This window comes from Myxocyprinus asiaticus, chromosome 29 (genome assembly GCF_019703515.2).
Source record: "Myxocyprinus asiaticus isolate MX2 ecotype Aquarium Trade chromosome 29, UBuf_Myxa_2, whole genome shotgun sequence".
In the NCBI taxonomy this organism is placed as follows: Eukaryota; Metazoa; Chordata; class Actinopteri; order Cypriniformes; family Catostomidae; genus Myxocyprinus; species Myxocyprinus asiaticus.
Window position 1 is genome coordinate 21,510,114 of NC_059372.1, and position 27,501 is coordinate 21,537,614.

At 37.8% G+C, this 27,501-nt stretch overlaps 1 protein-coding gene across 1 annotated transcript; it reads right to left on the minus strand.

The window, feature by feature from the left end:
- Nucleotides 1-275: 275 nt before the first annotated feature.
- LOC127419597 (extended synaptotagmin-1-like) lies at nt 276-27,501 on the minus strand. The gene is made up of 31 exons (XM_051661114.1): nt 26,951-27,501; nt 24,709-24,750; nt 23,043-23,177; nt 22,778-22,851; nt 22,561-22,633; nt 16,083-16,172; nt 15,922-15,977; nt 15,475-15,595; nt 15,080-15,256; nt 13,360-13,442; nt 11,345-11,393; nt 11,046-11,135; nt 10,849-10,950; nt 10,472-10,543; nt 10,265-10,351; nt 9,940-10,089; nt 8,180-8,338; nt 7,882-8,058; nt 7,601-7,683; nt 7,404-7,452; nt 6,912-7,001; nt 6,715-6,810; nt 6,497-6,568; nt 6,326-6,412; nt 5,277-5,423; nt 3,844-3,977; nt 3,621-3,719; nt 2,975-3,106; nt 2,787-2,892; nt 1,765-1,814; nt 276-1,663 (listed from the first exon to the last, which is right to left on the minus strand). Exons 1-31 carry the CDS (start codon nt 27,311-27,313, stop codon nt 1,636-1,638), a joined length of 3,273 nt encoding a protein of 1,090 aa, XP_051517074.1. The 5' UTR covers nt 27,314-27,501; the 3' UTR covers nt 276-1,635.

A 27,501-nucleotide genomic window follows, 5' to 3' on the forward strand; every position in this document is an offset into this window, starting at 1 on the left:
ATTATTTTAAGAATTATTATTAATAGAAAATAATTATTTTATCTTAACATAATAACTTTCAATTTCCTGTATTATTGCCTAATTTTAATAAAGAAATGTATACTGTTAAAACAAACTTTTCACTCAGTTCCCTTATGATGGATAGTAAAAAGACATAAGGAATGTTTTCAAAGATTGAGAAGAAAAAAAAGTTGCATCTACCAGAAACACACTTCTGTCCACGACTACATTTATAGTTACACCCAGACTGAACATAAAACCATTCAAATAAGGCATTTAAAGTGCAAACAGCATATTTATTAAAACTGCAATTCAAGCTCTGCAGTGATCGTGCAGAAGCACTGCCATTCATTGTCTTCATATGTCTGTTCCTCCTTGTTTTTCTCAGATAGCAAAAAACAAACTCAAATCAAGCATTTTTTGTAACATCTTTGGGCAGATAATACACAGAGTTGGCCCTTAAAAATATTCATACTGCCTTTTGGTTCATACATTTACATACATAAACATGTTTTAATCTTTGGGAGGGGAAAAAACATTGCACAGTGATTGAAACCTTTTTGATATGTGTAAAATCATTTGTCCTCTTGCACTTACTTACATTGAAAAAGTGAAGCAAAAACATGAAAACATACAAAGATACAGGTGTTCCAACAATAATGACAGTAAACAAACCTTGTTATTTCTTAGATTCCAAAGAGGAAACAGTGAAAATGGTTCCTTTCATCTAGTGAAAATGAAAAGTACAGAATACTAATATTTTTTGGTGCATTTTGAAATGCATGTGGACTTGCACTGGATCAGGAACGAAGCCATTCAAGAATGTTTTTGTGTTGAAATGTAATGCAATTAGCATGAATAAACACTTAAAAATCTCAGCTGAACAGAACTTCCCAACTGTAAACATTCTCAATGGCCCACAATGTAACATATGTAACAAACAGACACTGCAGAAAAAAAGCTGCTTAACTTAAAATAGATTGGAATAGGATAGATCACTCAAAAATGAAAATTCTGTCATAATTTAATAACTCTTATGTTGCTTTTAACCCTATGACTTTCCTTTTTTTTTTTTTTTTTGTGGAACACTAGTAGATGTTAGGCAGAATGTCAGCATCAGTCACCATTCACTTTCATTTATTTATTTATTTATTTTTTTCATAAAATTAAAGTGAATGGTGACTGATGTTGACATACTGCCTAACATCACCTTTTGTGTTTCACAGAAGAAAGAAAGTCATATGGATTGGGAACAACATGAAGGTGAGTAAATGATGACAGATTTTTATTTTGTTATTTTTTTTTTTTATTTTTGGGGGGGTGAACTAACCTTTTAAATACTTAAAAATATACAATTCCAACCTTTTTGTTTAATGTTTGCTCAAGGCAGTGCCCGCTTGGGCTATATGTGCTCAAATTGTATATGATGGAAATCAAGCAGGCTATAGTTTGTGTCAAAGCGAGTTGCACAGCAATTACATGATGCAATCATGGTCCTGACACCATCACACTCAGGACACTCTGGTCCGTGCTAGTCTCAGGGTAAGTAAACTTCCATGACATTTTGGTAATAGAAGAGAACCTTCTCTTTAAATGAGTGTGAATACATCATTAAGTCAACATGGGAAGTCCCATTCAGTTAGTCTCATCCAACAAGTCATACCTGAAATTATACAACAACAACAAAAATGTAAGCAAACACTTCTCTATAATCAGCTAGAGTATATTTCTGTAGTCAATAGTGCACAAAAGTACAGCACATACCACTGTGTTACTCCTGTTGTGAGATCCAGCTGATTCAAGTCTATTTGAAGCTGAAACAGAATGCCAAATAAAATTTAGTACTTCTAGATATACTGTGTTTTATACAAAAGTTAGTTCCAGTCCTCTAATTTAATCTGGAAAAACAGCATTTTAGGAGTGCTGATATTTACTACTGGGCACTGAGACGGTTTGTATCACCCCGCTTGTGTATGTTCGCTGCTTTCCAGACCAAATTTTGTCATTCAGATTACAGATTGCTGTTGCTTCAATTCGCTCACATTCTTTTTTTTATTTTATTTTTTATTTTATTTTCTCCCCAATTTGGAATGCCCAGTTCCAAATGCACTCTTAAGTCCTAGTGGTGGCGTAGAGACTCTCCTCAATCCGGGTGGCAGAGGACGAATCTCAGTTGCCTCCGTGTCTGAGACGTCAGTCCGCGCATCTTATCACATGGCTTGTTGAGCGCGTTACCGCGGAGACGTATCGCGTGTGGAGGCCCATGCTATTCTCCGTGGCATCCACGCACAACTCACCACGTGCCCCACCGAGAGCGAGAACCACACATTATAGCGACCACGAGGAGGTTACCCCATGTGACTCTACCCACCCTAGCAACCGGGTCAATTTGGTTGCTTAGGAGACCTGACTGGATTCGAACTCGCGACTCCAGGTGTGGTAGTCAGCGTCTTTACTCGCTGAACTACCCAGGCCCCCAATCTGCTCACATTCTTAACAGTGTATTGCGTCCAGACACGAAAGCCTTTGGCTTCTTTCTGAACTAATTTCATTTGCAGAGAAATAAAAAGTAGCTGACCAAATATCATTTTAAAGTACCTCGTAAAGGCACAATATCACACTCGTAATCATGTTGTTGTACTGAATATCAGCATGATGTGATTACCTGCAGAATCACAACCAAATCGCAACTGAATGTTTAGTACAACAGCACTCTTGCTCGTGTGATATTGCTTTAATATAGATGGTCTATGCTGTTGTTATCTGACTAGTAACATGAGGCAAACCTTGCCAAGTAGCTCTTTTTCACGACTCATGAAGGAAACACTGTTTTTGACAGACAGCTCAAGATGTCTCTGCTTAGCTTCTTCAAGTGACATGTCAAAATAAAATCTGCAGAGAGATAGAGAAAGATGGTTAACATTAGGCTCTCAGACTCCTCAGAAAGTGACATAATGTTTTTCCCCCCACTAACCTCTCATTGAACTCAGGTTTGAGGTTTTTCTTCTTAACACTGGTCTTCTTTTTGGTGTTCCGGTTCTTGTCAGGTAGAAGAACGAATGTGACGTAAGTGTCAGGGAGATCCTTAGAGTAAGATGGCAAGTTCCTGCACAAGAATAAACTTTTATGAAAATAAACTGAGAACCGCCAAAAAAAAAAAAAAAAAGAAAAGACAGAAATTAGGCTCTTTTTCAACCTTAAAGGTGCATTAGTAATCTTTTATGTCTAGTGGACCTAATACTGACACCTAGTGGTGTGGATGCAGTATAATGCAAAATCAAATGTTTTCTGTTCTGATGCCACTCATGATTGATTTATTCCACAACTGAAAGTATAAAACAAAATAAAAAATGGGGCTGCCACAATGAGGGTGGACAACCCATGTATGTTGAATAAAACAGCCTTTTCTAGGCTGCTAGTATGACTGGATTCTTCATCTCAAATGAGTGTACATCATTTTAAACATATTTTTCAAAAGAACTATTCATTTCTTTAGGTGTAAAACACAGTGCACACATAAATCATACTATGTACCCTGACCCAGCGCCCAGTGTAAAAAATAAATAGAATATTTAATAAAAATACAACAGTCATTACTGTTTACAATAATAATAACCTACCTACAGGCATGGATGGTGATAACCATTCTGTTTTCCACAGATGAATAGGCAAAAGAGAGCTTCACCTGGGCTTTCCCACTTGAACTAGCATCCTCACCTCTGCATATGCAGACGTGCAGACACCAACACCAACACATACATAAACAAAAAGTATTTTAGTTATTTTGTCTGCTTTTAAATTACATACTGCTGCAAGGGAAATATAGCACTTTTTGTGTCTCACCCTTGGGCGTGCACATTCCTGTGCCTGAGCTCACTATTGGCTGCAGCAGCTGCCTCTCCACTAGGGATCATATGACTCACTTCTTCTGCACTGGCTGTGCCATCACTACACTGCGCCAACTTACAGTCTAAGAGCTGCTCAACAGGTAAGAGTGAAAAGAGATTATGATGAGTGCAGGTTTTTGTTTATAATGAATGATCTAAATAGGAGGAGTCGTATGTATATATTTGTTTTTGTTTTATATTGTTGTTGAATGTAGTTCTTTTATTATTTTTATATTCTCCCCTTTCTCCCCAATTTGGAATGCCCAATTCCCAATGCACTCTAAGTCCTCAGGTGGCGGATGACGAATCTCAGTTGCCTCCACGTCTGAGACCATCAATCCGCGCATCTTATCACGTGGCATGTTGAGCGCGTTACTGCGGAAATGTAGCGTGTGTGGAGGCCCACGCTATTCTCTGCGGCATCCACGCACAACTCACCACGTGCGAGAGCCACACATTATAGTGACCACGAGGAGGTTACCCCATGTGACTCTACCCTCATTAGCAACTGGGCCAATTTGGTTGCTTAGGAGACCTGGCTGGAGTCACTCAGCATGCCCTGGATTCGAACTCGTGAATCCAGGGGTGGTAGACAGCGTCAATACTCGCTGAGCTACCCAGGCCCCTGTTGAATGTAGTGTTAAATCAAATACACTACATGGCCAGAAGTATGTGGACACCCAAACATCACACCTACTGTATACGTGCATGTTAAGCATCTACCCTCAAAACCATTATGGAGTTGGTCCTCCCTTTGCTGCTATAAAAGCTTTCACTCTTCTGGGAATGCTAAAAGTTGGAACATGGATATGGGAATTTGCTACCATTCAGATGCAAGAGCATCCATTAGTGATGCTGCCTTTAAGTTGACCTGGGAAACTCCTACCTCAGAGCTGGGCATTTGTCATTATGACATGTCATGCATTTAAGTGCGAGACATATGAAATAGGAAGATGCCAAACTTAAACAAATACACAGTAAACAACAGCAAAAGCTCTTGTTTTCTCTTGTACCAGTGAATAAGCATTACTAAACACACATGCATCACCTTTACAAAACCTAAATAGTGTATTAATGCATGTTATCTAACAAATTATTATACGGGAGTGACTATTTGCACTAGGTGTAAATAGCACCTGCCACACAGCATAACTATTTGGACTCCAACAGTCTGGTGGAAAAACAGAAACTGAAGACAAACAGCACCCACTAGTGTTGCTGCAGTGGCGTGGGTGTAACAAGGGTATGGATTTTTCATGCGGGTGACCCGGGTTCTAATCTGCCTTTTGACCTACTTTTTCCCATCCTGTTTCCACTCTTAACATTTTCTTTAATACTAAATGTTCTCCTGCTGCTCAGCACATGTTCTATATAAGTGTGATCTGTTACCTTGAGTTCAGCTCTCAGCAGGATCTGACTCTCAGGCATGGCTCCATCCAAATTGAACCAGCGATCCAGCAGTAGATCTTTCTCAACCAGCAGCTCCCTCACAGGAAACACAAGAGCACCCAGAGCCTGACCCCAACTGTGAGAGAGCTGCGCGCACACGCACACACACAAAAAATTCATATAAAAACACAATCACACCAGAGCAGAGAACAAACGTTTTGCACACTGCGAAATAGGGCTGGGTTTTGATACAGATTTCCTGATTTGATTCCGATTCACAAGCTCTTGATTCAATCTGATATTAATTCATATGGGAACATTTCTGTTACAATGTCCATTTTGCTTACATATAAAATAAATTCTCTCTTCTAGGCAACCCTTCTAGGTACAATTTGTAAATATTAATTTTACAAATTATATTTGATCATTAGTTTTTCATCAAATTGGCCATATTTTAGCTTCAAATTCAGTCTACTCGATATATAAATGTCTTGCAATTGCATATATTATGTTGCATATATATTTTTGTTACATTTTAATTGTTCAAATGAAGACTGAAATGCATCAGAAAATCGATATTTTTACCCAGACATACTACAAAAAAAATCTTTTTCAAATCAGTATTTTGTTTTTTCCAGTAAAATATTTTAACCATTAAAACAAGATGCATTTATTATAGAAGCAAAATGTGTAAGATGATAAAAGTTCAAAAATAGAAAATGTTATTTTATTTTCTACTTTATTTCTATTTGATTAAATATTTATTTTCCCCATTGGCAAATTGTTAGATCAATGTATAAAACAAGAAAAAAATTATTTGTCAGTGAAGAACATGATTTTTGTATTTGTTTTTTTTTTTTTTTTTTTTTAACGGTAAAACGGAAAAAAAAAAAAAAAAAAAAAAACATTTTGCAGTACATCAATAGCGCCAGTCACTTTTTCAGGGGTGTTATTATGGAAGATAACTGTCGAAATTGCAATAATTTTTATTTGACAATTCTTTTTCCATAAAATCAAGAATTACTAATATGTAAAATACATCCTCTCACTTTGACAATAAATGTGTCTTCTCTTGGATTATGAATCAGGAAATGAAAAGCTTCATCCCACTGTGGAGAAGTCGAGGAAGTGCAGACCTTATGGAAAAAATAGAAGTATTCTGTGAGCCTTTGACATTCTAATAACATCAGCATAAATGTCTCCAGATTTGAGAGTCTTACTTTTGTCCGGTAAGATACATTTTTGATTGAGAGTTCTGCTCCTGCTTTCGGCTCTTTGCCACTCTTCTTCAACTGTGGACCACATCAAAATTTTAATGATATGTACAGTTAACACATTTGTACAGTCAACACTACTACCAGCTATTATATATTAAGCAAAAAATTAAAAACAAAATGTAATATTTAATAAAAAAAATCTAATGAAACTGTTAACTTACAGGTAGACCATGTGCTCTCTCAATATACACAAACAGCAGTGCGACAGATGGAACAGATTTATTCAGGTAAGACTGCAGAGAGTTGTAATGCAGGATCTGGATACCAAGCAGCAAGCACACAAAATCAATCAATGGGATTAACAATATAAATCTAAAATGAATTCAGATGACTTACAATGCCAGATATAAATTGTTACCTGTTCAAGTCTGGTGGGGTCTGACACTTTAGGCAGCCATTCCATCACCAGATGAAGACGTCCAGACTTCACATCATTCAGAGTATACCACTGCACCAGAAAACAAGAATAAATAAGGTATAAGTAGCTATACAAGGTACAAACTGAAAAGCATTAAAGGTGAAGTGTGTAATCCACACCACTAGAATCACCAAACAAAATTGCAAAAATAATGATCCCATCCCAAACTCACGCCATTGGTTGAGCCAATATTGCTATGGTCGGAATGCTCAAACAAATGCATTGTGAACATTTTGATAGAGCAATGTTCTGACAGACTTTTCAGCAAAATCAATGGGATTACTTATGTTATAGTAAATTTATTTTAATAATAAAATGGGACAGGAGAAATTATTTTAATCTAGAAAAAAATTACACACTTCAGCTTTAAGAATATTCTATTTAAAATAAAAAAAAAGAGCATGCATATTCATATGACATTAATAGACGCACCTGGTCAGTAAATTGAGCACTGATGAGCTCTCTAAGGCTCACTTTGACTCTGCAATCAGATAACAAATGCAGATAACAAATCACTACAGGAACAATTCTGACAATCATAAACAGAATTTAAGTATTGAGACTCTCTATGCACTTGCAAAAACATCATAAAAATATGCTAAAATAAATCAAAAAATTGCCTGCCTTACCTGCCGAGGAAGTCGTCCTGATCAAGGTCTTTATCATACAGGTCAAATTCCACCTCTTGACCTGGAAGCTGGGTCAAAATCACCTACAAAATTAGCATGCAACATGCATTACTTATAAATATCCATCAGTGGTGGAGAAACTCAAAAGAGAAAATTGATAAATGTTTGAATATGCCTGCAGCAGTGGAGTAGTGCAGGAACACAAAGTAGCTTGAGTTCCATGTGTTCCATGTGAAGTCATGTCCCTCTATGTCTCAAGCAAAATAAATCAGTATGTTTACCTCATAAAGTTCATTCCAGACAGGGTTGAGGTTCTCTTTGATGACCTGACTCTTGTAGACCATTCCTCCCACCCGGATCTTCACATAAGGGTCACTCTTACCCTTCATCATGCCGCCCATTAGATTGTCCTTAGCGATGAGACTCTGGGCCTCTACCAGGTGGATCCGCAGAACACCCTAATTTGATCATGTGAACATTTGGACACAACAGAGGTAGTTGCATCATCAATTAGCTTCAGTGTTCTTTTTTTTTTCTCCAAAGGAGATGGGAATAGACCACACCTCTTTACAGGCTCACCTCAGAGGCAAAGCTGCTGTCCGGGCTGGTGTGCTCGGGACGTTTGGAAGTAGGAGTCAATTTTGTTGCCCCTGGAGACACCTCAGATTCAATATCCCCCTCTCCTGGTATTGGAGACACAGGTGTGGTTGGGATTGCTTCCTCATTCAGCCACAACAACTGAAACATAACAAACAGGAACTCTTAAACCTTTAAGCTCGGATTGGACCACACAGAAAAAAACAATTATCAAAATATTAATAACTACAGTCTTGACCAACACAAAATAGGCATCGTTTTAAAGCTTAGAAGCTGTACTTTACAATACATGCAGGCATTATGACCAAAACTGAACAAGTGCTTTGAAATTCGCAGACAAATCAGATGTGTTCTGTTTTGATTATTAATGATTTAGCATTGTACATGTTATTGTAATCTATAAAAATATCAAACTGATCAAATAGCCATGTGTCAAATGTCATTGGAAAGCTCTCAAAGAGTAGAATACAACCAGCCTATTTGTTTTACTCACAGGCAAAAATATAGTGAGTAATAGCTATGTATATGTCTTTGGCATGTTAAATGTATACAGGTGTTGCTTATTTGCAGCGTTTTTGCTTATAACTTCACAAAAAATAAACAGACCATAAAATGTCACATACACTTACTTAGAGGAGGGGATTCCCATTAAAACGAGCCAACACACAATGTAATAGAATGCATAGGTCATTAGATAATCCACACGAAGCACAATGTGCATACAGCACATAATGTGTTATCTGGATAAAAACACGTTAGCTTTCCTGCATCAGATGACTTCATCAGAAATGATGTAGTATGTTGTCCAACATCATGGAATACTAAACCAATTGTATTAAGATTCAGATCGCTGCAACCAGAGGTGAAAGTCATCCAAACATGGGCAGAGGATTGTTCACTCTAATTACATATGGCCACCAGGAGAGGTGCCAAATACATGACACAGCCACACAATGATGGCTCAAATGAAACAGAATGAAACTGAATGAGATCTTGTTACTCATGCCTGGATGCAGTTTTTCGGAGCTACCTTATTTACACCACGTGCGAGATATATAATGTCAAATCAGAAAAATAAGAAAAAAAAGTTAATTCTTGGCTCAAATTATTTGTGTGATTTTTCAGCAGTTTCGTAGGCTGAGAGTCTCATAATTTATCGATCTATATCATTAAAATATTTGAAAATTGTTCTTTAAAATTATACCAAACAATTGACCTTCTTTTGTTTTTTTGTAGAGTTTAATTTTGGGAATGCCACTGAAATCTTTAAAAACACCTTAGAGCTTAAAGGGTTAAATTCATTGGAAAAATTCATCGGAAAACTTCATGAACAATAACAAACTGCACTGCAAATAATTTTCAGTATTATTTTACATTGTATTCCCAAAAAAATAATCTAAACATCTTAAAAACATGATCAATTGACAAAGCAAAATTGTGCAAGATAATAAGTTTAGTTTTCTCACCTTTTGGCAAATTTTTTTTTTTTCTTCTTCTTTTAAGTATGTATTTAACATAATTTAGTAAGCTTTCTTCTTCTTAAAAAAAATAAATAAATAAAATGATGCTGGAGTAAACATTTTTACTGGGAAACCAGACAAAAAACAAAACAAAACAATTAAGACAACAATTTTTGCAGTGTGTGTGTGTGTGTCATTAAATTTACCGTATTCTTAAAGATCTCTTCTGTTGATGTGCTTTCATGTTGCATAGTATACCAAAATCAATCAATCTTAGCTCACCCTCAACAAAAATGTTACGTAGATGCGGCTGGCTGGTCCAGACTTTTCCAGCTGAAACCACTGATCCATGCTAAGCTCAGTGCTGGAGAGAAGACGGGAGAGTGGGATAGACAGAGTGCCCAGAGTCAAAGCCCTGTCATCATCTTTCACCTGGAACACATGGAGGCAAAGGTAAACAAAATCACAGTGATCAAGTGGGGTTGAAATAATAATATATACAATTATATCATGTCATTTATTGCAGTAACATTATATAAATGTGACATCAGGGTTTAAATTCTAACAACAGATTGAAGTGGCAATATTTTAACCACCCTGAGTATACCTGGATGTCGATATCTTGTTTGCGCGGGTCCTGAATAAAAAATGTAAATGCATCCTCCCACACTGGATTATTAGTCCCATACACCGTCTGCATTATCAATTTCACATGCAGGAAGAAGACAGGAGGCATAAAATAGAGGGACTCCAAGGAGTATCAATATGCTATAAACTTGACATGTAATGTATAATAAAAGTGATGAAATCATACCCTGCTTTCTTTGGTCGTATCCTGCACAGAAACCTGCACCATGGGACTGGGGTCCTTATTACCCTTCTTAAACTGCACAAAAACATTCTATTAGTTAACTTTTAAACTTAATGCAAACTACAGCAATATAACAGAGGACACCCGCTTTTTGGGCAGCAGTCCATATAAATAAATAAATAAATAAATAATAATAATAAAAAAATAAATTAAATATATATATACACACACACACACACACAGTACACAAATAACAGAAAATTACATTATAAATATAAGAAAAGTCAGAATAACAAGAACACTATTGCAAAAAGGGGGACCCTTGAATATAACAACAGACTTTCATAGAAGACCAAGCGTGGTTAAAGACACAAACTTACAGGTAGATCTTGGGCCCGGTCCAGGTACACTGTCAGAATGGCAGCAGATGGAGGATCTGCTGTCTTACTGGATATTGTGATGTTTTGATTCCTCTGCAGAACCTATTGGTAATAATAAAAGGGCTTAGTCTCTAAGTTAAAGGAGCATATTGACAAATACTTTAGTGTTTTATAGTCTAGCAAGCAAGTAATATTACCTCAGTCAGGCGCTCTGCAGAGGGCAGCAGAGAGAGCCATTCCAGCCTGAGATGAACCTGACCTGATTGTGCATCCTTTAGCGTGTACCACTGAAAGCACAGTGAAAATTATATTACATTAAAAGAACACAACATACTGCACCATTAATATACAGGAATAAGGGTGGTAAAATCAATATGCATCTACATATGTCAAGGACAGTCATAACAACATAGAAGAATGGAATGGTTTACTGATTTAAGACAGGTTAGAATTAAAGTGGAGGAATCACAATATATAAGAACATAAGAAGTAGTACCTCATCCAAAATAACTGCTTTCTTTACAATACCTAAATCCAGCTTTATCCTGAAAAAGATCCAGAAAAAGATATATTAAAAGAAAGAGAAAAAAGGCTTTGAAAAAAGAATACTGGGCCATTTCTTGTCCATTAAGATGGACCCCTACAGATTAGAGACACATTGTGCTGTTTTTAATGGCACTAAGGTAAAGTCAGGTCAAGAAAATCTTTTTATTGTCATTGTACAGGTATGAACAAATTATTAATATACCGATATATTGATAAATCTGCCAATATATGGCCATTTTGAGATTACTGCATCAATTCATAACATGCTCACTTGGGTGATAAGTGGAAGACCTAAGGCTGTCAAATTAAAATTAAAATATTTGTCAAATTAAAGATAAAAATGCACATTCGAATGCTTAAATGAGCATTTTAATTTTGGATGTGTGCCAAGCACTTATGATGTATGGGGTCATTTAGTCTGATCGCATTCTTAGGCAAAAACAGACACAGTGCAATGAATAAAACAGAACGTGGGTGTCTCAAGACTTTTAAAGGCTGATTTAAAAAAAAAAAAAAAAAGATGTATGGACAGCGTCTTAAAAACTAATGCATCGCTCATGCACAAGACAAAAAAAACAAAAAAAACAGTCAAAGACGTCCATCTAGTGCATGCTTGCATAGTAAAGACGGACATTTTCACAGTGAATGGCCCCTTAGGTTGAGGTATTTGTCGGTTGTGTCTTCACTATGCCTTGGCTTGCTCTTACGAGCGTCTCGCTGCATAAGCATTAGGGCTCTCTGGAATACACGATTCTGACTGGTCAGTTGCACCATCCAGCAGTCAAATATTTTGGAACAATGACCACACATACAGGGATAAAGTGATATTTGACTGGTCATCTGGGTATTGCGAATCATCTTTTCTTATTTCTCGTATCATTATGCGATCTCAGAAGTGAGCTAATAAAATAATTTAAACTCAAATAAATATTTCATGTCCACTTATTTATTAATTTGGGAAGTGGTCTTGTAATAAGCTGGATCATAAGCATTTAGATGGTCATTTTGCCAATTTAAACCCCAGCAGAACTCTGACACAAACCAGAGGTTGAACTCAGCTGTTTCTGGAGACACTGTGGTCTCTTTCTTTTCACATAACAGACCTTTATCACAGTCCGTGTCGTGTCTGAATAGTAGTGTAATCAAACCTCTGCCTATAGCTCTATCAATGGAATATCGCCAGTTTTGGTAAATAAACTAACTTAAATGCACTTGACAATAAACAACAACAGTTTAAGCTGTTTCTTTAGCTTGACGCAGGTCTTCACTGTGTGTGTCATCTTCCATTTTAATGTACAACAGCATCTGAGGGATACGATTAACAGGGCAAAGTGTTCCCGGGTTCATGAGGAGCTGCGCACTGTTCAGGTTTCTACCAGAGGATTAATGTGCTCAACTCAAATCCGAAGAGACCATTTAAATCCAATCTTGCTTGTAAGTTTTTTTTTGTTTTTTTAATCTCCTTTTTTCTCCCAATTTGGAATGCTCAATTGCCACTACTTAGTAGGTCCTCGTTGTGGCGCGGTTACTCACCTCAATCCGGGTGGCAGAAGATAAGTCTCAGTTGCCTCCGCTTCTGAGACACCCAATCCGCGCATCTTATCACGTAGATTATCCCTCACATAATGAATGGATAATAAGCAATTTCGAGGAAGTATTCCATAAAAAAACATGTTTAATTTCAGAGTATATGTGTACTTCGCAAAATTTAATTGTATTAGCCTATATCAGAATATGTAGTGGCATAATGCCATCCTGCACTTAAGTCATTCATATTGCATCAGCCATTTGAAAAATCCATAACTGTCAATCACTAGTTATTATTAGCCCTCTTCATCAGGTTTTGGTTTGAAATTCCAATAGTTTCACATGCAAATGTCGTTACATGTGTAAACGTCAAATTAAAGCAACATACTATAGTTCATTGTAAATATCCATATAATTTTCTCCTTCAAAGAATAGTACCTTCCAAGAAAGTCATCCTGGTCAGGGTCTTTATCAAACACCTCCAGCTCGAGCTCCTGACCAGGCACTTCATGAACAATCACCTAACAAAGGGAGAGAGAGAGGCATTTTATATATATATATATATATACATACTCTATATCCTCTGTCCAAAAGGGCTTAGTTTAGATTTTGATTTCAAACCTTTTTTGTATTTATTTTTTTCCTTGGATGCTTCACTTGTTAGAATATTATGAATTATGAACTTATTTGTAGCGTAATTTGCTTTAGTATTATGTAACATTTGGTTTTCTTATGCTTGTTTGTTTATGTTGCTGATTTATACTTAATTTGCTTGAATATCATGAATCCATATATAATGTTAATTGTAAAGTTTAATTTGCCTTTGTAATGCAATGTTGATGCTGTGACACTAGCTTTTTAGGATTGGTATAATTGGTGCTATTGTATTATCTTTATTGTAGGTTACTGGTGATTGTTTTTTAGATAGGATAATTGACTTGTATGTCCTCATTGGATTATTGTTTGCTGCCCATACCCACTGCCAGGGGCACGTTTAATCTCAAAAGGGTGTGCACCGTTTTGCTACAGTTTCCGGGTTGAACGACATGTTTCCTCGAAACGGTGTGCAACGGGCTTTGAGATACGTTTTCTCTGGTTTGGTGGGTGTATCAGAGGTGTTACCCAATCAGCAGCGACGTGTCTATAAACCCCGCCGTATTAAAAAGGCAGTGCGCACAATGGATCCAACTAAAGTCCTTTACAAATGTGTCCACTGCAGCTTGGTGTATGCAACAATTGAAGACATTAGAAGAAATGTTTGCCTTGTCATCCTGAAATACGAGGCAAATGTTGGATCACCATAATTAGGAACCACAGTTTCCACATATCCCTTCACTCGACTGGGATGTTCTCTGCTATTCTGGACAGCAAGGGCAGTGACTGTAACATTGAGCGTATTTTGTAGTATTAAACACGTATTTAAACCAATTTCATCAGGCTCCGAAAATTCTTCGAAAAGAACGCATAGTTGTAACACAACAGGGTGTTCAACACATCACCGTTTCCGTTTAAATAAATGTTTGGCTACATTTTGTCGGGGCTGAACGTGCCCCAGTTGCATTTATATAGGCCTTCAAAACCTGATGTTTTTTAATGTCTGACGAAGACCCATGGGGTCGAAACGTTTTTTCTATTAAATTACATGGGAGCAACTATAGCAGTGTGCCATTCTCTCCTTGTTTTATGATTTTTGTCCCTGTTATGATCGTGCACCTGCCTTAATGTTTGGATGTGTGCATACTACTTCTAATCACTTAACAAACCAATCCACACACACACACAAAAACACACACATAATATGCGATAAGTGGCATTGAGCAATCGACATGCTGACAAAGATATAATGATGCACAATATTTTCACATTTAGAACACATAATTTTACACAAAACAGATGTTGATCTGTGTTTTGGCTTCTGCTCAAAGCTCATCTGATCTCAGCACATGATAGTCACATCTTGCATTCACACTTTGTTTTTTTCTTGCTGGTTACCAGTAGTTACAAGAGTTAGAACAAAGTAAACACCAACATGGTGCGAGTAGCTCCAAAAACCACAGCTTCCCTTTAATCAGATATGACACACATTTTTTTCAACTACAAGCACAAACACACACCACACTGATCACATGCTTGCCACACACATCTGTCTCTCTCTAACCTCGTACATCTCCCTCCACTGTGGATTGAGGTTGTTGTCCACGTGGTGGGAGGTGAAAGTCTGTGTGCCCACCCGCAGCACTGCATACGGGTCCGATTTCCCAGATATAACGCCTTTTACGTAGTTATCTTTGGCAGCTAGGTTTTCTGCTTCCAGCAAGTGGATCCGTACAATACCCTATGGGAACAAATAACAAATAAAAGCACTTAGAGCAGAGTGAAAGAGGTTCATTTAAACAGCATATGTAAAATTAAAGAAGTTACAATGAGGACACACCCTTGCACTGATGCATGATGAAACTATGGAGTATTAAAATATATTTAATGGATCTCTAATACTTGAGAGATGCTTTGGCATACTTATCATAGTTAAATAGTCTTTTAAAGCACAGTTACCCGTGGAAGAGGGGAACGGAGCTGTGCTATGTGCAGGTTGGCCACCAAAGGCACAGTGAGACGATTGGGGAGAACCAGGAAAGAGGCGATGGCATCCATTATCATAGTGTCTGACATGGCACTGAAAATGAATGCAACGGGTTGTGGTTCGTACAGAGAAAATGGGACAACACACATGCACAAAAAAATATATCTAAACTATTGGACACAATGAGAGCCCTTATTTAATGGCTTTGGGTTGAGAACAATGGGTTAAGCTGTGACAAATATGAATCTAATGGGACAAGGAAATAGTGATCACTGTCTGCAGGTTTCCCTGCTTTGCTTGAACAGAGTGAAGCTCAGCAGACTTTGAATAATCAGGCCACTGCTCCTCTGATTATCAATGAATGAAGTACTGTATATGAAAAGAGAACTGTGCATCCAATTAAAGAGAAAGCCACTCACTTTAAACCAGGTATGTCTAATAAATTGGTCATGCCTGTCCAGTTGATGTCCAGTTTCTAAGCAGGTACAGAAATGAGATAGAAGAGTGAAAAAGACAATAAGAGAAGGGGGGAAACATGGGGTCACTATGGTAGTTTAAGATGGAAAAAAGGTGGACTTACAGGTCTGCGAATGAAGAACATGGTGACGGCTCCAATAAGAGGAACATCTCCAATTAGAGGTTCCAAGATCACCCTCAACTTCCCATGGAGCTAGAGAAAGCAAGATATGCTGGTTTCAGTGACCCTTTTATGGGTTATCTTGATATTTTTATGTGTTCCATCAACACAGTTCAAACTAAATTAGTACGACATGGTGAAATCGTACAATATTCTATGACTTGGGTCTTTTAAATCAACCAATAATATTTGCTTTCCTTTCTGATATTTCCTTTCTCCGGGGTACACAAAACAAATTTTAAAATTAAAAACATGGTAAGGGATTAACTTTATGGTTAGGTATAAATGGGGTTTGGGTTAGGGGTTAAAATTAATAAAACCCTCAATAGCGATAACCCGATAACATGTTTAAATTACGGAAGTATCTCACAATCTCACGAGCGCATGTTCAAAAGACGGATGTTTCTCTTTCTTCCGTGCTACAAAACAGAGCTTTTTGGATGTTTAGGGTGTGGCTAGGGTGTTACAATTTATTCTTATGGAGGGTCACGTGACACCATGCAAGAAGCAGACGTGTGAGTGACGAACTCTGCACACTTTGCTAAATTGTTTATTATTTTCATGTTATAATCTGGTGAAATTTGAAACACCCATTTACACATTTGCTCTTTGAGGCAAAACATGGCAAAGAAGTCAAAACCCTCGGGCTCTGGAGACATTAAAAGACACTTACGTGTTCAGGATGAAAGCCCCGACAGGCCTACAGACCGGGGACTTGATTTGGATGGCGCAACGGGAGAGAAGATCCAGCATCAGTTGTCCAACATGTCGGTGATGTTGATGAAGGTTTCTTGCTGATTTAGAGGATCTCGCTGTAATACGTCGATCGATTATGGCGATAAAATTCTCTGAGATAGTTAAAAGAGTGACTGATATTGAGAGACGAATCGATTTTCTGGAATTTTCGGAGAGGGAATTAACCGCTAATCCGCCCGCGACCAAAGTTGATTTGGAACATCTCCTTAAAAAGCTTGAAGATCTTGAGAATAGAAGCCGCAGGAATAATGTTCGAATTGTTGGAATTCCTGAGCATGAGGAGGGCAGAGATATGGTGAAATTCCTAGACGAGCTTTTCCCGAGTCTGCTCGACATAACAGGCCACAAATTGGAAATCGAGCAAGCTCACAGATTTTGCTGAGGGTGACAGGCCCCGATCGATTCTGGCCAGATTTCTGAGATCATCCGATAACGATCTTGTGTTGCGCCAGACGAGGAGCAAAGGGAAGATTTCTTGGAAGAACCACAATATTTTCTTGTTCCCGGATTTTGCGAGTTCGACAAGAGAGAAACGCGATCAGTTCAAGGAATGTAAGAAACTCCTACATCAGCGAAAGATCACTTTTGCTCTGATGTTTCCGGCCAAACTGAGAATAGAAACGAAGGACAGTCGCAAAGTATTTACATGTCCCAATCAGGCAAAGTCATTTATTAAATCAATGGGTGAGTAAACTGCATTGGCTCCGCCGAGCGGCTGGAGCCTGTTTTGTGAATAACACTTTTCCTTAAAGAAACTTTTGCATTGATGAAAGATTACTTTTGCATTAAAGTTCCCGGCCAGTTTGAGAGTGGACACTACAGATGACTGCAAAATATCTACATGCTCACACAAAGGATGTCTTTTATAAAGTTGACGGATTGTGTAAGTCATGGTATATACGTTAATGCGGCCTCCGAGTGAATTGACTCGACCATCCGGGGAACCGGGATGCCGGTTTTCTTTCTTTTTGTATTGGTTCCGCCTAGTGGCTGGAGCTTGTTCTATTGAATAACACTCCTTTGGAACAGCTGTGGATTAATCTGTTCGTTCTTCGTGCTTATTCCTCCTGCTGGCTGTAGTTTGTTTTGTTGAGTATTTTTACAGGACATTGGAATGATTACGTCATCCGCTGAACTCATAACAGCCGGCTCACTGAACATTCGTTTGTCTGTCCGAGGAATCTGAACGGTTTTATATCAGCTGGAATTTGTTTTGTGGAAGATCACACCTTTGAGACAGTTCTGTGAATGAATCTACATGTCGTTTGTGTTCATTCTTCCTATTTGCTGGGGTTTATTTTACAAAATATTTTCTGTTATGTAATTTTGCCTCACAAATTTGCGCACATTTTTCTTTTTTCTGTTTGTTTTGTTCGGGGGGAAGTTCGGGGTTTGATTGTTTCACTAATGGGGAATGTGGTCTTCATAATTTTGTTTTTGACACACAATTTATTTTTTCTACTATATCAAAATGTCAAATGTTAATATAAGTGTACTATCTCTCTCCACATGGAATGTAAATGGGTTGGGGCACCCCATAAAAAGAAGGAAGGTTATTACTTTTCTTAAACATAAGAAATATGATATAGTGTTTCTTCAAGAAACACATCTCTCCCCGCAGGAAGCTGAAAGAATTGGGAAGATATGGGGTGGACATGTTTTTTTTAGTGCTAGCTTAAGAGCAAGGGAGTCATTATATTGATTAATAAACATCTACAATTCAAATGTCTCAAACAGACTAAAGATAAATTAGGGAGAGTCATTATTGTTTTAGCTGAAATTCAAGGGCAGAGGTTAATTTTGGCTAATATTTACACACCTAACACTGATGATCAGGGCTTTTCTTATAGATCTTGAAGGGATGCTGCAAGTCACTGGCACCCCTCATGATATAATATTGGGAGGAGACTTTAATCTTTTGATGGACTCAGTCCTTGATCACATTGAAGCAAAAGTGTGTAAACCCCCTAGAGCAACATTGACGCTCCACAGGATGTGTAAAAATCTTGGTCTTATGGATATTTGGAGACTTTTGAACCCATCTGGTAGGGACTATACATTTTTTTCATCAGTCCATAAGATTTATTCTAGAATAGATTTTTTTATATCCAAATCCCTCATTTCATCTGTTGTTGATTGCTCAATTGGAAACATTTTAGTCTCAGATCATGCCCTGGTGAGTTTAGAGGTGTTGCCATATACAGAGAAAAAGAAATCATATAGTTGGCGCCTTAATGTGTCCCTTTTGCAAAATCCTGATTTCCAACAAATGTTAAAGACTGAAATCAATGTTTATATGGAGACCAACTGGTCCTCAGTATCCTCTGTGGGCGTGCCTTGGGAGGCACTTAAGCTGGTTCTTAGGGGTCGGATCATAGAGTATGCCTCATTCACCAAAAAATTCAAAGCACAAGAACTTGTGGAGTTGGAAGGAAATATTAAAAGTGCCGAGGCAGAGCTGAAGCGCCGTTTGTCATCTGATGGCCTTAGAGAATTGACCCGATTGAAATATAGATATAATACTATTTTGTCACGGAAAGTGGAGTTTTGGTTATTCAGGGCAAGACAGTCATACTTTGAGTCGGGGGACAAAGCAGGAAAACTTTTGTCTAGATATATAAAGCAGAGAGAGTCTTTTTCTACTATTCCCTCAGTGAAATCTGCTGGTGGTGAAATATTCACCTCAGCCATTGATATTAATAATGCTTTTAAAGAATTCTATTTTGATCTCTATAGTTCCACGTCTTCGTCTACTGATGAAGATATTAGGAACTTTGTGGAACCATTAGATCTCCCTAAACTGACGACTGAGCAAAAAAATTCTCTTGATTCTGAGATAACCTTGGAGGAGCTTGATGAGGTAATTAAGGCCTTGCCTACAGGCAAGCCTCCAGGGCCTGATGGCTTTTCCTCTGAGTTTTTCAAATCTTGTGCTACAGAACTGGCTCCACTTTTGTTAGAAGTTTATACGGAATCATTAAAGAATGGAAAGCTTCCTCCAACCATGACGCAAGCCCGGATCAGTCTGATTCTTAAAAAAGACAAAGATCCAAGCGAGTGTAAAAGTTACCGCCCAATTTCCCTGATCCAGTTAGATGTAAAAATGTTGTCCAAAATTTTGGCTAATCGATTAAGTAAAGTTATGACATCACTTATACATATAGATCAGGTGGGGTTTATTCGAGGCCGTAGCTCTTCTGATAATATTAGGCGTCTCATCAATATCATGTGGTCAGTAGCGAATGATCAATCTCCAGTCGCTGCCATCTCACTTGACGCCGAAAAGGCATTTGATATCGTTGAATGGGATTATCTTTTTAAGATTTTGGAAAGGTATGGGTTCGGGAGTACATTTATTGGTTGGATTAAGTTACTTTATAGACACCCTGTAGCAGCGGTGCAAACAAACGGGTTAATTTCAGATTATTTTACTCTGGATAGGGGCACCCGGCAGGGTTGCCCTCTTTCCCCATTATTGTTCTGTCTTGCCCTGGAAATATTAGCAGCCGCGATAAAAAATGAGGACGATTTTCCAGGGGTGACGGCGGGAGGTGTGGCGCATAAGCTTCTGCTTTAAGCAGATAATATTTTATTATTAGTCTCCGACCCTACTAGATCTATGCCTTGCCTCCACAGAATTATTAACTCCTTTTCCAAATTCTTAGGATACAAAGTCAATTGGTCTAAATCCGAAGCTTTGGCTTTGACAGCGTACCGTCCAGTAACAGCCTTCCAGCTGGGTGCCTTCCAGTGGCCCAAACAGGGAATTAAGTATTTGGGAATTTTATTCCCAGCAAATTTGTCTGATTTAGTCAGAGTTAATTTTGATCCCTTAATAAAAAGGTTTTCGAATGATGTGGACAGGTGGGCTTCATTAGACTTATCGATGATTGGAAAGGTTAATGTTATTAAAATGAATTATATTCCAAAATTCAACTACCTGCTACAGTCTCTCCCTGTAAATGTCCCCCTCTCTTATTTCAAGCAATTTGATAGCATAGTGAAGTCCTTCATTTGGAATGGTAAGCGTCCCAGGTTAAATTTCAATAAGTTACATAAGCCGACTGACAAAGGTGGGTTAAGCCTACCCAAGATTTTGTTTTATTATTATGCATTCGGTCTTAGACATTTGGCTCATTGTTCGCTTCCACCTGAGACAGCTCCTCCCTGGTTTTGTATTGAAAAGGATGTTCTTGCCCCTATCTCGCCACTGCAAAGCCTTTCGATTAAACTAGCTGGAGAGGTTAAGTCGCACCACGTTATGTTGTATTTGCACTAGATATGACAAAAGTGTCCAGAGTGTTTAATTCTGATATATATTTAAACGTAGCCTCGAGCATATGGCTGAACCCTAAACTATGTATTAATAAGTCCCCATTCTGTTGGTCAGATTGGATTGTGAGGGGGGTTAATACACTTGGTGACCTATATGAGTGTGGAGTATTGAGATCTTTTGAAAATCTGATTCAACATTTTGGGATTCCCAGATCTCAATTTTATAAGTATTTACAGCTACGCCACCTGCTCTGCTCTGTTTTTGGGAGTAGCATACAACCCCCTAGAGCGGCAGATACTCTGGGAGTGGTGATTACTGCTTTTGGGAAGGGTCATGAGGCATCAGTGTATTACTCCCTGTTAAATCAGAGTCTGGGGGACGGAGCTTTAAATTCTCTCAAAAGGAAGGGAGGAAGATTTAAATTAGTTATTGGAGGAGGGAGTGTGGGCTAAGATTCTAAAAAACATAAAGTCTGCATCTAGAGATGCAAGGGTTCGCCTTATGCAATTTAAGATTTTACATAGATTTTATTGGACTCCCTCTAGATTGTATAGGCTTGGTCTTAAGGACACACCCATCTGCTGGCGATGCCATTCTGAAGATGGAGACACCATCCATGTTTTTTGGGGGTGTCGTAAGATCCAAGAATTTTGGCTGAAGGTGCAAAGTTTTGTGTGTGATGTGTTGGGCACTCAGGTCTCGTTCTGCCCCAGGCTCTGTATTTTGGGAGATAGGGAGATCATGGATTTGGAGGGTAAGTACACCGGAGTGGTGCACGGAGATGGGGAGGGCGGCTGCCTTTGAGGAGGGGTCGAGCATAAGAATGGGGGTTAGGGATTCTTACAATAAGAAATGCGGCAATTACTTAGCATTATGGGGGGAATATCGAGGAGGGGCGGTGGAGGGAGTAATTTAGAGTTTAGTTTTTTTGTTTTGTTTTTATTATACTTGATTATTGTATTTTATTTTGTTGTTGTTTTAGTTTTGTGTTTTTTTTTTTTTTTCTGTGCGTGTGTCTATATTCTATTGACCACAGGGGTGTTCGTGGGGGGGTCAGGGTGGGGTGAGAGTTTGGTAGGGGGAGGGGATATAGTGGGGGTTTAATGTTTAAAGTGTTTGATTCAATATATATATGTTGTTGTATTTTTTGTGTTCATTTATGAATCAATAAAAATGTTAATAACAATTCATACTTATGTTTAGGTTTGCCATAAAATAAGTTTTCTGTTACACAGAACAAAGAAAATATCTGCACTTACAACGGCACGAGGGAAGCGCTTGTCATTAGTTGGTCTAAAAGTTGTGCATTTTCGTACAATTTACGATTTTGCCAAATAGTATGAAGGACTTTTTATTACATTGGGTTGGTCCCATTGTCCACTTCCTTACCTGAATACCCTTCACTCCAGCTTTACAAAAGTACTTCTTCACTTCAACGTTAATCTCCACATCTCCAGCATAGCTGCATACAATAAAAGCCAAAAGGATAAGCTCACACTTTTCCAAAGAACTAGACAGACGAGTAGTCTAACATATTATGAATTTCAATATTTGAATAGCTTGAAACTAAAAAGTTATAAATATATCTGTATGCCAGTGGTGCTACCTGATATAAAGATCCAGTATCACTTGACGCTTATCATGCTCAGTGTAGGCCTTTACCCCAACTACCTTCATAGCCTGTTAAAATATAAAATAACTTTCCAAAGTTTGCTCACATTTCTTGGCACAGGTGGAAATAAACAGCTTAGTAAGTAGCCTACATTTTCATTTACAGACAATATCTCTGGACAGCAGAAGTTTAGGAATCTAATTTAAATATGAGAAACATATGTAAATGACAGTCTTTTATCAGGAACAGATTTGTGTACCCTGTCTCCCAAGTCAACTTTGGTGAAGCTGAGAGTTTGTAGATGAGCACTGGTGGCTCGGATTGAAGGAGCAATGGTCTCCACCAGAAGTTTTTCCAGATATTGTCCAATGAACGGCCAGGCTTGCAGCAATATCTGTGAGCCAGAATACATCTGGTTGAGACTCGAATACATTCCTACTTCTAATCAAGTAATATATATTTAAATATGTGATGGCATATAATTTCCTTGAGATTAACAAAAGACAACAACCCCTGCTGTGACCATCTAAGGCCCTACACAGACTTGAAATGTTGAAGTGATATTGTAGATTCTAATTTGTTAGTCAAACCTCAAACGGAAACCATAAACACTCAACAGGAGGAAAACCAGATAGAGCACTTTCCCCTGACACTTGTCACTCAATTTTAAATATATACAAATGAACAAGTGGGGTAAAGAATGGCCCAAAAAATTATGTTGATGAAAATCTTAAGCGATTTAACATTTGCTACATGAAATTTCTAACCATTTGGTCATCAGAAGAGTCAACCAATGTCCCTTTTTAGAGCATGTGCATTGCTATAAAATCAAACATTATAAATCAATATCAAAGTCTATGGTGTTCAATTTCATGGCAAATATATTTTTAAATGAAGTTACAAAACAAAACCTACAACCTACAAAACACTCATCATATAAATAAGTGGGTATAACTTGCAATTGTTATCTTAAGGAGCTATTTCTACCTGATCTAACCCTTAAAATGTACTGTTGGTGTAACCTAGTGTATATTCAGGTTGATTCAGTGATGTAAAATAATATTTTTGACTTGCATAAAACCAGTTAATTGAGATGCTACCACAAGAAAAAATATTTTTAGGAAACTGTTTTTTCAGTGTAACAGGGCGATTCATTCAGAGAGTGTTTGCAAATGTCATCAACTCTTAAGTGTGACTTTTAAGGGCAGTGTAACTTTTCAGGGTGATTATGCAGTCAGCTTTAAAAACACATCCCACAATCCACCCTTCCCTTTCTCGCTTGTCTAAACTCAGTCAGAGGGTTGTTTGAGAAAAGCCTTTGAAGCCTGAAGACCTTGTTAACAAAACAAGCCTGGTGTGCAAGAATTATCTCAAGAATAATCCATTAAATGTCCTTCCTGTGGTAGTCTGAGAATTTCTAACATGTCAGCAGACTTATGAAATATAAAAGTTAGTATTAAATCTTTATGCTCTAAAAGAGAAGGAATTAAGGCATTTGTAATGAGTTGTTATCAAAGTAGGCAGTGACTGAACAAAAAATCATGTGTCAATGAATTTGGAGCCTGAAGGCTTTCGCAAGCTGATTCTCTTTTGATGAAACTCCCACAGTCTATTGTTTCTGCGGAGTCTGTCGCATTCCTCTATCTAATTACTTTTACTTTTTTACAAGAGATATTAGGCTACAATTATTAATGTAGAATGCGTTATGCCAATGAGGGTCTATTTCGTCAATGGCAAGTCACACTACAAACGTATCAAAAATTATGGAAAGACTGGAACGCAATCAAACTGGTTGACTTTTTATTTTCAGGGACTGGAATTGAAAACATACATGTTGTTGCCTCAGGGACACAGACCAGAAACAATGAAAACAGTGGCTCCAGTCACGTGTGCATTTGTGTATTCTAAAACAAACAGACTTATACCTTGTTCATCCACTCAACCTTTTCCACATCAGGAAAGCTCACCTGTGGAAAAAGAACAGTACACTTTGACTTCCAATGTCAACACACATAGCACATCAGTGTAACACGCTGGATGCAGGCAGAGTTCTTATTATGTACACCAGGCAAATGATGTGAAGGTCACTAGGAGTTGAATAAATTTCTGCAACGTTTTCCAGGAAAACGCTCAGCTGTGCATACACAGAAATATTCTAATCTTTGCCAAATCCAGTATGTAATGTCACATGTATTACAATCTTACTATGTATTATGAAACCATATTATTCTTTAGGGCTGGGTATCGATGGAGATTTCCTTCTATGATTTGATTCAATTCGGATTCCAAAACGGTTCGATTAGATTGATTAATTTGGGCATATTTCAGTTATAACCTTGTGCGACCCCGCGTACTCATGCATAGATACTGTATTTTGGCTTTGCTATGTACAACGCATCATTTAAATTCAAATGCAACAGCAACAAATCTACACCTGGTAAGAAACCTAATTACATTTTACACTGAAACCAGTTTAAGTCAAAAGATTAGAGTCTCTAGTTACATCCGATATGCCATTTTTAAAATTTGATCGATTTATCATGAAACACCACGCTGCTAAACACAATGTGCACTAATGTGTACTTTAGCACATTTTTTCCTTAGAAATCCTATATTTACTGTGCATTATCACATTGAGAATCAATGCATTCATCCAAAATCTGAAAAATGTTGCATTCAGAGGCTTTCTATGGGGTTAGAATGAAAATAAGGTTCTGAAACCAGTGCAGACAGACAGCACACTGGAGGTCAAGTCATTCACTAATTAGGGAGCAAGGAAGCATCCTATAGCTCTATAAGCAGCTAAGTGCATTCACTCCTAAAATCAGACCAAAAGTTCAGTTTCAGGCTGCAGAATGATGTTTGGACCACTCAACATGTTTGGCAGACATGGGACAATGGAAATCAGTACATATATTCAGAATTTATAATGTATAATTGTATTTTAACATGGTTGACAGTGATTAGAATATGCTGGCCATTACTTTGAATCAAAAATAATTATGCTCATTTCTAAAGTAATGTCTGTAACGTCTGAAAAACATGAATAACCCACACTCCTGGAAACAAACAATCTGATTTAGAAAAAAATCTGACTTTTTATAGCTTGGTATTATTTAAAATTTCACAATTTAGTCCTGCTTTCCACATGTGTTGACATACATTTTTAGTACAATATTTGCTTTAGAATTTTTTGCATGTTTATTAGGTGTTACTAGTTACAAATCAAATAGGGAAATGGAAAATGCACACAGCAGTCATGCTTGGGTCTCAGGAGGATTTGCTTAAATGAAAGACATTCTCAGTTACTGTAAGGCTGTGGGAAACTTCTAACTTGGTACATTACAAAAAAAATATTAATTAAATGAACAGGGCCAAACTATGCAGTTTAATTTCTATTTATTTAACAGATATAATAATCACCACAACTAAAACTAAAGTAAACTTTAAATGAAAGTACAAGATCAATCTAGGGATTTTAAGAATCGATATTGAAATCATTCAAATGAAGATCATTCATCTGAAAATGTACATGTTTAGCCAGCTCTATTATTTGTATTATGAAAAAAAGCCCAGTGTTAAGCATTACTAAATTAGGTGTTTCTATAATCAGTGAATACAAACCATCAGAGCATAAGTTATTGGCAGTCAACCATATACCATGTTTAAATTCCTAATTTGTAACAAGATGTGGGTAAATTTATACAGAAAACATCAGTAAAACAAGGCATCAGATGAAAGATGCCTGGATACTGAATCCTTGGGCACAGGTCATACTTTTCCAATCAATCTTTCATCTTTTTAATGTTTTCCATTCTCTTCCTACCAAATTCTTTTTGTAAATGGTTCATTTTGGCATTTTGCTGCCAATGACTCAGACCCCTGAGACTGGATACTTTAATGACCAAATATAGCAAGGGCTGGACAGTCTTTGCAATGTAATGCTGTTAACGAGTGAAGAAAGAAGGTAGAAGTAGTGAAACATGAACTCTGCATTTTACATGCATTTTGCAGTTCAGTGTGTTCCATGTTTGCAAATGAACAAATCTTTTGAATTAATTAGCATACTGATGATAATATAAGTGTAGTTCCATAAAACTTACAAGTTAGAAACCTAAGCAGATATTGACACGCTTATTTCGGTAGCTATTAAAAAAAGACGCTTACCCATGCCGGTAAGTCCCGTTTACTTCTAAAAACCCGTGTAGTTGTGACATCCTGCTCATTCTCCAAAAAACACATCGCGCTTTGCAGTCGCGCTTGTTTTCCATCGCGACTGTGTTTCCATCCCGTATATGCCAGAAGACCGAGCAAAACTAAGCTGATACTGAATCCAAAATATCCGGCCAGGTAAACCGGCAGTAAGGCACCGAGGCATTTCCCAAATGACCACAGAACGGACACGGCGTGTTTTCCAGGGGAATCGTGAGGCTGCGCGTCTTCACTCGGGGCCGAGTCCGCAGCCTCCGGAACCGCACCCGCGCTCGGCCGTGCTGCATCAGCAGATGGCATCGGCTGTTTCTGCTGCATCAAATCCTTTCTTTTCTGAGACGTTCTGCGCTATGCACCACAAACCCACTTCTCATAAACGGACGAGTGCTATACATTTACCATTCAAATGGAAAAGACCACGTCTCATAATTCGTTCCTTAAAAGCGTCGGTGCGCAGTGACGTCCGCTCTCTTGCAGTGGAAAGTTGAAGATTTCTAGTTTGCTTA